The 11469-nt window shown below is 38.0% G+C and overlaps 1 protein-coding gene across 1 annotated transcript; it reads right to left on the bottom strand.

Annotated features, from left to right (window-relative positions):
* Positions 1-7099: 7099 nt before the first annotated feature.
* Positions 7100-10274, bottom strand: LOC112722743 (protein NRT1/ PTR FAMILY 4.3). Its single transcript, XM_025773874.3, has 4 exons — positions 9908-10274; positions 9526-9743; positions 8937-9374; positions 7100-8250 (listed from the first exon to the last, which is right to left on the bottom strand). Exons 1-4 carry the CDS (start codon positions 10035-10037, stop codon positions 7357-7359), a joined length of 1680 nt encoding a protein of 559 aa, XP_025629659.1. The 5' UTR covers positions 10038-10274; the 3' UTR covers positions 7100-7356.
* Positions 10275-11469: the final 1195 nt, after the last annotated feature.

The following is an 11469-nucleotide window of genomic DNA, read 5'->3' as shown; positions in this document are numbered from 1 at the left end:
TGGAGAGTATCAGGCAAAAGACCCAAACATGAAGAGGTACTTGGAAAAAACTCTAGAACACCTTGGGCGCTTTGCAGAAACCGAGGTCAAACACATAACTCGGGATCTCAATTGCAGAGCAGATGCCCTATCCAAGTTAGCAAGTACCAAGCCAGGAGGGAATAACAGAAGCCTGATCCAGGAAACTCTCCAGGAACCCTCCGTGGTAAAAGAAAAAGACAAACAAGAGGTCCTTGAGGTAGTTGGATTAAGCCTCGGATGGATGAACCCCTTGGTTGAATACATAAAATTCGACATCCTCCCGAAGGAGGAAAAAGAGGCTAAGAAAATCCGGAGAGAAGCACAACACTACACCCTGGTGAAAAATATTCTCTACAGGAGGGGGATATCAACACCATTATTAAAGTGTGTACCAACCTCAATGACCACCGAGGTGTTAGAGGAAGTCCATAGTGGGATCTGCGGCAATCATCTCGGAGCAAGGTCATTAACCAGAAAAGTGATCCGAGCTGGATTCTACTAGCCGACCTTGCAGAAAGATGCAACCGAATTTGTGAAAAAGTGCCAACCATGTCAGATGCATGCAAATTTCCACGTGGCTCCCCCGGAGGAACTCATCAGTATCACTTCTCCATGGCCCTTTGCAAAATGGGGAATGGATTTGTTAGGTCCTTTTCCCCAGGCGCCAGGACAAGTCAGATACCTGATCGTGGGAATAGATTACTTCACAAAATGGATAGAAGCAGAACCATTGGCCAGCATCACCGCACAGAGAAGTCCGAGGTTCCTCTACAAAAATATCATCACAAGATATGGGATACCTTATTCCATTACTACAGATAATGGAACCCAGTTCACCGACTCTACCTTTAGAAGCCTAGTAGCCAGTATGAAAATCAAGCACCAGTTCACCTCGGTGGAACACCCGCAAGCCAATGAGCAAGCCGAGGCAGCCAACAAAGTCATACTGGCAGGGCTAAAGAAAAGGCTACAAGATGCAAAAGGAGCCTGGGCTGAAGAGCTCCCACAAGTACTATGGGCCTACAGGACGACCCCCCAATCCGCCACTGGAGAAACACCCTTCCGACTAGTTTATGGGGTAGAAGCCATGATCCCAATAGAAGTCAACGAGCAAAGCCTAAGAGTGATTCTCCATGACGAGATCAAAAATATACAGGGGCACAAAGAGGAGCTCGACTTGCTCCCCGAAGTCCGAGAAGAAGCCCAGATAAGAGAAGCAGCGTTGAAGCAAAGGATGGCTACAAGATACAACAAAAAAGTCATTCGAAGAGCATTCACCCTAAGTGACTTGGTCTTGATCAGAAACGACATTGGAGTCAACAAATTAGGGGAAGGAAAGCTCGCTGCAAATTGGAAGGGACCATACAAAATCAATGAAGTCTTAGGAAAAGGCTATTATAAAGTGACCGACCTGGACGGCACCGAGTTACCAAGGTCGTGGCATGCCTGTAATATGAAAAGGTACTATAGCTAAAAGCGAACTCTACTCCCTGATGTACTCTTTTCCCAACTTCATGATTTTTTCCCAAAACCAAAGGGTTTTTTCTGGAGAAGGGTTTTTAACGAGGCATCATAGTAGGGGCTAAAGGAAATAGACTGTCAAAAATCCTTAGCAGCAATAAAGTACCTCCCCAATTAATAAAGATCTTTTTTACAAATATCTCTTAAATTCCTTTGTTGTTTTCTCTTTCTACGAAACGCGCCGACTTAAGCTCGACAAAACGTGAAAATCCCATGAACCGACCTAGATGGTCGTCAGGATAAAACGACGAGGTACAAGTCGGTGTAAAGAGGTTATAAAAGGTGATCGTAAGAAACTCGGAAACATTCCGACTCATAAGTCGAAATGAAAAGACCGAGTAGAAATAGAAAACGAATCGCAAAAATAACCTAAGTCATGAAAACTCAATAAAACAAAATTGAGTATTAGGAATAACGAAAGAGATAGGGAAAAAAAACCAAGAAAAATTAAAAGGCTGTCCTAAAGATCCTTGAAACTAAAAGGTTCAGAAAGACAGACAAGCCAAAGAAAAGGTTTTCTAGAAAAGATCAAGGAGAATTCGAAAAAATCGCAATCAGAAAACCATGCACGCATAAGGTAACTTAAACCCTTATCCAAAAAGGGTATTTATTTTTTGTTAACCTAAACCCTTATTAAAAAAGGGGTATTTTTAAATGTTTTGTTTACGGCCTTATAAGGCCAAAAACAAATTGTTCAGAACATCACCACCAACACAAATAAAGAAGTTTAAAAAAGGGGAGACCCACAGGCCGGGCCCCCAAAATAGCCAACAAATTACTTTTTAGGAAGAAGAGTAGACGGATCACCACCACCAGAGTCAGGAAGAACGCCGCCAGGACCAGGAAGAGAGGCATCCATAGGAGATGAAGAGGAAGTCGGAGGAACAGTAGAAGAACTCGGAGCGTCGTTAGGGCGAGGAGGGGACTCTATGATCCTCTGCCCCCGAGTCTTCAATTCTGACTCGGAAATAATTACGGGGACAGGGGGATCCACAATGGCACCATCAATGACAACTTTATCAGGATCTAAAGGAGAAAGGTCCAAGTCAGGAGCAATGACTCCGACCTGCTCCTTAAAGATCCTCCAAGCCTCCTCAGCTTCATCAGCAATAGAGTCCTCCAACTCGGTATAGGCCTTCTGAGAATTCAACAGATCATTTTTCAGAGACACAAGATCGTCAAATAAACTTTGGTAGCTGTCCTGTGCTGTCTTCCTCAAGCCCACCTCCATGTTGCATTGGGCTTGCAACTTCCTCTCCTTCTCCCGGAGGCTATATCTCTCCTCCTTCAACTTGGCGACTTCCTCCTTCAACTCCCTCTCCTGCTCTTGATACATAAGAAGCCTTCTTTCCAGCTCCTCGACCCTCGAGGTCATCCCTAAAGAGCTGAGAGGAGTCTTCTCAAAAATATCTAAGAGTTTGCTGCAAACCCCCGCCGCCTTGAGACTCTCCTCAACCAGAGTGGTAAGGTAGTGCCGAACAGAAGCATCATCCATGCTTATACGAGCATGGGGGTAGATGTTCTTTCGGACGAATGCAAGAGCATCCGCCTTAACCTCACCAGAAGAGCCAGATTCTAAGGTCTTACGCTTCCTTTTCTCTGGCTCAGGAGAAGGTCGGGCAGAGGGGGGCGGCTGAGAGGAAGCAGAAGAAGAAATCACAATGGCTGGGAAGGAGTCCCAACGTTTCGAGGAGGAGAAGGAGGAGAGATAACCGCCCTGGCGCCACCAGTCCTGGCGCGAGACCTTGCTTTAGCCTCCTGGACTCTCTGGTAAGACTCCTGAGCGTTTGCCTTCGCCATTTCTGAAAAAATAATAGATAATAGATTAAAACAAGTCGGGAAGGTCAATCAGACAAGTCGGTAATCTAACAAACGAATAAAAGCTACCTAGCTGTGCCTGGACAAAGGTCGGGGACCCCTGGAGAAACTTTTTAGTGTCCAAGTACGGGGCCCTCCCCCACACTTCTCGGAGGAACCCCACAACGGCTGCTTCTACCTCATCCAGGTCATCCAGACCATATTTCTCGCAGGGGAGGCCTCCAGCCAGTACAAAGGAAAGCGGGGAGTAGAATTATTATCCAGAAAAAAGGGGTGGTGACCCTCTACAGCTTGAACTTTGAAAAAATAATTTTTAAAGTCATGGAAGGATTCGTCAAAAAGGGTAAAAACTCTCCGACCCTGTATGGCTCGGAAAGACACCCACTGTTGCTTATTGTTCAGCCCACTGAAGGGTTTGGTCATATGAAAGAGATAGAAAAAAATCTTCAAAGAGGTCGGGAACTCCAAAGCTTGGCTAATAAATTGATAAATTTTCAAAAAATCCCAAGAGTTGGGGTGAAGCTGGGTAGGGACAACTCGACAGTGATGCAAAACAGACATCTCAAAGTTTGAAAAAGGAAGAAAAACACCCAAACGGGTGATCATGCACTCATACATAAAGAAAAAATGAGGGGCCACCTCATTGGCCCTCCCAAAACAAACCCGGTCTTCAGGACCCGGGACTACCAACTCATACTTCGGCTCGTCCTCCTCAGAAGTACAAATTCTGTGGTGAGTACGAAGGTGGGTGATAAAATCAGTATCGACCGAGGGCTCCTCCCCTAGGACCGTGACATCAACTCACTGAGAAAGAACATCTACGGAAGCCATTTCTTTTTCTTAAAAAGGTAACAAAAACCTACAAGGGAGAAAAGAAAAGAAAAATAAAAAACACGGTCTCTAAAGGGAGGGAATACGGAACTAAAGTCTACAAACTAACCTATCTACAAAATAAAGGCATGCAAATAGAAAAGCATGTTCCAAAAAGAACTAACCTTTATCTGGAAATGAGGGTTGGAGGAAACGAAAGCCTTCGGAGATACAAGAATGCAGCACGAACGAATGAAGGGGAAATTTGAAAAATCGCAGAAACGAAACAATGAAAGAGAGGGAAAGTATTTATAAGTATGTTAGGGGCACAATGGTAAAAACGGGGCAGTCATTAAAGACGCACCGTTACCAAGGCCATTAATCCCTACGCACATCCCTAACGGACACGACGCTTGATTAGACGTAACTGTCAGAACCAAAAGGTCACAAAAAGTCACGTCGGCTTCAGACCATCACGTCGGTCCTCCAACAAGTCAGCTACAACCCCGAGTAGAATACTCGAACCCAAAATCTTAGAGAAATTGGGCTCGAGTAGGGGCACTGTTCATACCCTGGCCCAATAATAAAGGCCCAGAACCAAGCGAAAGGCCTAATCCAAAGGGTTGGGCCTCACCCAGTACCAATCTTCGTCTTAGGAAGTCGGTACTCGTCACGACTTGCTCTAAAGAAGTCGGGAACGAGGGTTAGCTGGCAGATAAGCACTCATTTGAATGAATAACTGCCCCTAGAATCTCTCTAACCACTTCCCCAAGCCATATCTTAACTTCCCTAAGATAAAGGGACGGTTAACACCCTAAAAAAGTGGCACTACTCCAACGGTGGTTATTGGTTCACCACTATAAATACACTGACACTTCTCAGGTATCTCTAAGTCCCAATACTCTCTAGACCTGCTCACACCCTTACTGACTTAAGCATTGGAGTGTCTTTGCAGGTACCACCCCCCATTCTTTCTCACGCACAAGTCGGACGGAGGGCACCGAGTTGCAGATCCGCTTGGAATCCTCCTCATCCATACGTTTGGGCCAACCAACGCCGTCCAGCCCACTAATTTCCGGTTACCCACCGTAACAATACCCAAATAGGTACTTAAGAAATTTTATTTCGGACGTTTTTGTCTCCAAACAAATTTTATTACATAAAGGTCCTTGAACTTTACAAAAGTAAGATATATAGGTCCTTTTGTCACACTTTTAATGACTTATTTGTCCAAATAAAAACTACTAGTCTGACTAAGGTAGGAACTTATGTGTTCTGTTTTTGTAAAGTTTAGGAATTTCGATGTGTAAAAAGATTTTTTTGGAGACAAAGATGTAAAATTTTTTAGAGATCTATTTAGATAGAAAAAGTCTAAGGGGTCAACACTTTTATTAAAATTTAGTTAATATTTAATCAATAGAAAAAAAGTATGTAATTCCACACCATTAGATATAATCTCACATTATTAAAAATACTAATAATAACGACTAGATGACTACAGTCTATAAATTAAAAAATATGCTAGTTTCCTAATACTATTGATTTCGTATATACTCTAAAATAAATGATAAAGAAAGAAAAGAGAGGATCACAGGAAGAGGAGAAGTGAGTGGAGCAAATAATGATAAGTTTGAAGAAGAAATGGTGTGAGTGGTATGACAAGCAACTTTTGTTGTGAGGAAGTGGGGGCCGTGGTCTCTGTGTGTTAATCTTTTGGGCAACATTATGATATACCTATCGTCCTAGGACATAGGAGGATGCCAAATTCATATACTCTTGAAAGAGGAGAGGGGGGGCTCTCTTCAGCGGTAAAAACATGTTGGAGACATGTCTCTTTACAAAAACGTACATCACTGTTCCAAACAACAACAGGCTAGTAAGTAGGAACAAACTCCCATGGATTCTCATGTGTAATCCTTCCTATCAAAATTTAATTTCTTCTGAGTTCTAAACTTGTATTCTTCAAAACATTAATATAATGGATTAGTTTGCAATTTCTTTGGTGATGCAACAAATTAACTACGCATGCATAGTGATATTACTTAGAAATTATATGTTAGGTTTCATATGCACTAGCCTCCTCTTCCTCACTTAAATGATTATGTCATTATCATTTACCCGCTTGTCTTTTAATTGGTATAGGATACATTTTAAAAGAAATTAGAAAAACTTTTCTTTGTTTAACTGGTTGATCCTATTAGTAAAATTTTGAGACTAACTTTAAACACTATAGGATTCAAAGTAAAAATTTTCTAAAAAAAAATGTTCTATTCGCATTTAATTATAAACCAATTTTTGTTTAAAAATTTGGTGTAAATAATCTTAACAACTATTCTATGTTATAAAATACATAAAAGTTTATATATATTTTACATATAAATATACGGTGACTAATTTATTAGTTAATTATTTGTATATACATAACCTTTTTAAATTCATTTGTTGACTTAAGATATGATGAATGATGATATTGCAAATTTTTTTTATACTATAAATGATGTAATAAATTTTAATTCATAATGAATGCTTACGAAAAAATACATAAAAACGTTACATAATATAGAGTACATTTTTTAAAAGAGGAAGTATAGGGAGAAAATGGAGGATCTGGACAATGTGTGCAATGAAAATTTAGAAATGTTTGATTCAGTAGGATATCAGATGTTTATTATCTCTAGTACTTGATTATTCTGGATAGTATGAGTGTATTGTGTTTGAGAAATTAATAATATTTTACTTGGATGTTCATTTTTTAACTCATATTGAGCTAAATAAATAGCTCATTGTAAACATTATACAAATAATCCATTAACTCTTTAGCGGGATTCTTTTCAAAAAACAAATTATCGATCTTTTAATTTTAGATCCAAGTCAAATATCACATGGCCAATACTTTGTCCAGGAGTGTGTAAGTCTTACAAGCCTAGCATTCCGAAAAATATATAATTAAATTAACTTTTACATTCGAACAAGAAGATCAAGTACATGAAAAATTTTCAAATACAGAGAACTAAGATGTACGTACACCTCTCCAATGGACTTCAAATTAGAGAGTAATTAGATGAGAATAATATTACATATATGGAACTACTTATGAAGTAACTAAGGTTCCAGCCTCCTTAATTAGATATATGATTATTTTTTTTCCTACAGTTCTGTATAGCTAATATATGGCATATATATATACTAAGGAATATTATTGTGATTTGCAGAATATTTATTAGAGGAGGTGTTGTCCTTGGCATCATGATGAGATGAGGATGAAGGGGATGGAGAAGAGTACCATCTTGACCAAAACAGATAGTTGAGGAAGTTGAGCAAACTGAGTGAAGCCAGCAACCAGTAGAAGAGGTCCAGCCTGTCTTGGTTGAGGTTGTTATGGTGTAACCACCCGCCGCCGGAGGACCCTGTAGTGATCTTGTTGATCAAAGAGACCAAGACAGAGCTCAAGTAGAAGCCGAAGGAGTAGGAGCAATACGTTATGGCGGTCAAGAATGCCTGCATCCCCTTCAGTGGCTGCTTGTAGAAGAACTCAATGAGCCCAACGGCGGTGAACATCTCCGAGAGGCCGAAGATCAAGAACTGCGGAGTGATCCAGAAGATGGACAGGGTTTTGCTGTGGATGACGGCAGCGTCTCTTCTCTTTTTCTCCATGAGAGCAGCAGAAACCATGGAGAAGGTAGCGAGGAAGAGACCGAGGCCTATCCGGCGGAGAGGGGAGATTCCGGACTCGTGGCCGGTGATTCGTCGGGCGAAGGGGACGAAAAAGGTGTCGTAGAGAGGGACGGCGAGGATGAGGATGATGTAAGGGATGGACTGAAGCGAGGCGGGTGGGATGCGGAAGTTTCTGGTGAGATGAGTGTCCATGGCGCTTCCTTGCTGGACTGAGAATGTCTGAAGCTGTGCTAAGATTGTGTTGAAAACAATGGTGCATGCAAATATGGTCCATGCGCTTTCCTCCTCCCACGATTCCACTCTAATGCATGCCTTGTCCAAGAACCTGAACTTATGGCTTCCATCAAGCATTTGTGGATTAGATGGAGATAACTGCTTTCTCTTAAAAAATGCTGCTACAAAAACCTGATACAAAACATATATAATAATGGAAATTAGATTATTTTGGCGTCAAGCTTTTGATTTGCGTTTTTATTTTTTATTTTTATTTAAATATTTTTTATTTTTTAGATTTTATGAAAAAAAAAATAATAATAAAATTTTATTTTTTGTTTTTATTTTTTTACTTTTTTATTTCACAAAATTTAAAAAATAGAAAATATTAAAAATAAAAATAAAAAATAAATATACAAACTAAACACACTCTTAGTCTAATTTTGAGACTATTAACTTAATTTCTTTGGTCAAATTTTTTTAGTCTAATAATTTAATCATATATTTTATTTCATACTTTTAAAGATTGATCATTAATAATTAACTGTCAGCCAAAAACAATAACTTTTGATAACCTTCCAACATTTTTCCTAAAAGATGTTATCTTAACATTTTAGTATAAAAAATTAGTTAATATTAATTTAAAAAAATATTAAAAAATTATCATAATTTTTTTTAATTTAAAAATTTAACGACATACTTTAATATATATTTTCAGACATTGATAATAAAAAATAATAAATTTTAATAATTTTATAACATTTATGTTAATTTAAATATAGGACAAAAAATAAAGAGAAAGTATTCATGTGGCTTAATATTTCTCTTCTTGTAAAAGTATCAAGATTTGAGGTGGAGAAAGGAGAAATAAAATATACTTGAGCGATAGGAGTGAGGATGCTGCCTTGAGGGGGTTTGTTCCTGTAATAGAGAGTGCCAGAAAGGAAGCTTATCAAGGCCATAGCCATGACAGCAGCGGAGACGCCGAAGCCGACGTCCATTCCGGAGTGAGTTTGGAGCCAAACAAGAAGGGTCAAGGCAACAAGTTGTCCGACGGAGAAGGCAAAATAAGCAGCGTTGAAATAGGAAGAGAGCTTCTTCAACTGCTTTGGGTTGTCCTGATCGAATTGGTCTGCTCCATGAGCAATCATGTTTGGCTTCACACACCCGCTCCCTAACGCCACAAGGTATATTGCCACAAAGAATATCATCGCCTGAAACCCCTTTGCTTCTATGCACTCTTCCCCGCTCATTATATTGCATGCCGGTGGCTTCAACTGCGGAACATGAGCTTGCACTGACAGTAATATGAAACCCTGCATGCCCAATACTCAATTTTAATTTGTAACCTTAACCTTTCTAGGCAGAAAAGAGAAAACTAACAAAATTATATTTCTCATGCCAGCTGTATGTATGTATTGTTGGTTTTATAAAGACAAAAAATAGAGAGATAATTGAGTAGCTTACAGAAAGTTCGACAAAGGCAAAGATGAGGATGGTCCAGAAGCAGCCGAGATAAGAGTCTGAAAGGTAGCCACCGAAGAGGGCGAGGATAAAGATAGTCCCAACGAAGTTTGTTACCACGTTGGCAGACTTGGACAGTGAGAAGTGCATCTCATTCATTACATATGTTATCAGGTTGTTTCCCACTGCTGCTATTGCCATGATTTCAAATGCTTGCATCCCTTAATATATATAAAACCAGCACAAAGAATGAACTAATATAATTAATTAGGCAAATTAATTATGATTATTATTATTATAGCTAGTAGATAGCTAGTAGGTAGGTGTGACATGATATATAACTGCTAACTGAAAACTAGATCTGGAAGCAAGGAAGGGAGAATACCAAGAACGAAAGCAGCAGGTCTGAATCCGCCATGCTTAGAAGGATTGGAGGGCCTTCCTCTCCAGTCAAGGGACGTGGTGGTGTGTTGTCCTTCTTCTTCTAGGCGGCTGTTTTTGCTTTGCTGCTCCATTGGGATTGGGATTGGGATTGGGATTAGGATTTGATTAGAGAGGTGAAGCACAGCGTGTATTGCGTTGCTTCTTGAATTTATAGATGGAAGGGAATAATTGTTGTTAGAGATTTACTACTAGTCCACTTACTCACAAACGTTGACGATGACGCTGTAACTGAAAGAAAGAAAGAAAGAAAGAAAGAATCTGAGCGAAAAGGAGGGAGGGGGGACTCCCCTTGCTTTGCTTGTATTCGCACGTGTCCCACACCCTCCACTCACATACATCATCCATCCATTCACACGGTTCACGGGTGGGTGGGCTCCACTCTCTTGTCTCCACTCTACTTCTCTCTTCTCCTTTTTTTTTTTATTTAATCAGCATAATTATATACCGATGTGCAAATTATACTGACTGATGTATATAAATTTTAACAAATATAAATATAAATTATATATTTTTATATAAATACTTATAAATATAATATAAATTATTATTATTCAAATAATAATTTAAAATAATAATATTTAAATATATTAAATTGTTTGATATTTTTGTGTAAAATAATAAGTTACATATTCACAATTATTATCTATTATCCTATTAAATAATAGATTATTTAATTAAATATATAAAAATATTTAATATTTGCCATTTTTATATAAAAATATTTTAAATAATTATCTTAATTAATATACACAATTATTCTTTTCTAATAATTCATAACAGTTATAATATGTGTACAATAAAATTAATTATTAAACTAAAATATATATTAAAATATAAATTATATATTACAATATAAATTAAATTGAATATATTTATATATAAATATATGATAATTAATTGTAATATATAAAAAATATTTTTAAATTTCTAATAATAATTTTTTATCTATTTATTCTCTGGGACAAATTCGATTCACCTACATACTTTTGCATCTCTGATCTATCTTTCTCTACAACACCACCAACCATCTATAAATAAATTACTCATTTATTATTTCCCTTATTATATTATGATATGGTCAAAATAGAGTTTAATTTTATTGTTCATTTATGGATTTTGCTGTTTTTAGTTAAGAATATCAAACTACAAAATTGATGAAAACTGTTATTAATATAATTAAAATTCATCAAATAATTAATTACTTTTGTAGAAAAATCAAACATTCTCTCTCTCTCTCTCTCTCTCTCTCTCTCTCTCTCTCTCTCTCTCTCTCTCTCTCTCTCTCTCTCTCTCTCTCTCTCTCTCTCTCTCTCTCTCTCTCTCTCTCTCTCTCTCTCTCTGAGTTCAAAATTTATATTAAAACAAAAAAACTAAAATTTTAATAAAAAATATTAGGAGTCTTAATCTATTTTTTAATTATCTTCTTAATTTCTAAATAAAAAGTTTAATGTTATTATTTTGATGTTTCCAAAAATAATTTTTAAATTTGTACTCTAAATATTA

Source organism: Arachis hypogaea, chromosome 11, assembly GCF_003086295.3.
Source record: "Arachis hypogaea cultivar Tifrunner chromosome 11, arahy.Tifrunner.gnm2.J5K5, whole genome shotgun sequence".
Taxonomy (NCBI): domain Eukaryota; kingdom Viridiplantae; phylum Streptophyta; class Magnoliopsida; order Fabales; family Fabaceae; genus Arachis; species Arachis hypogaea.
This window is presented reverse-complemented; position numbering and strand designations above follow the sequence as displayed.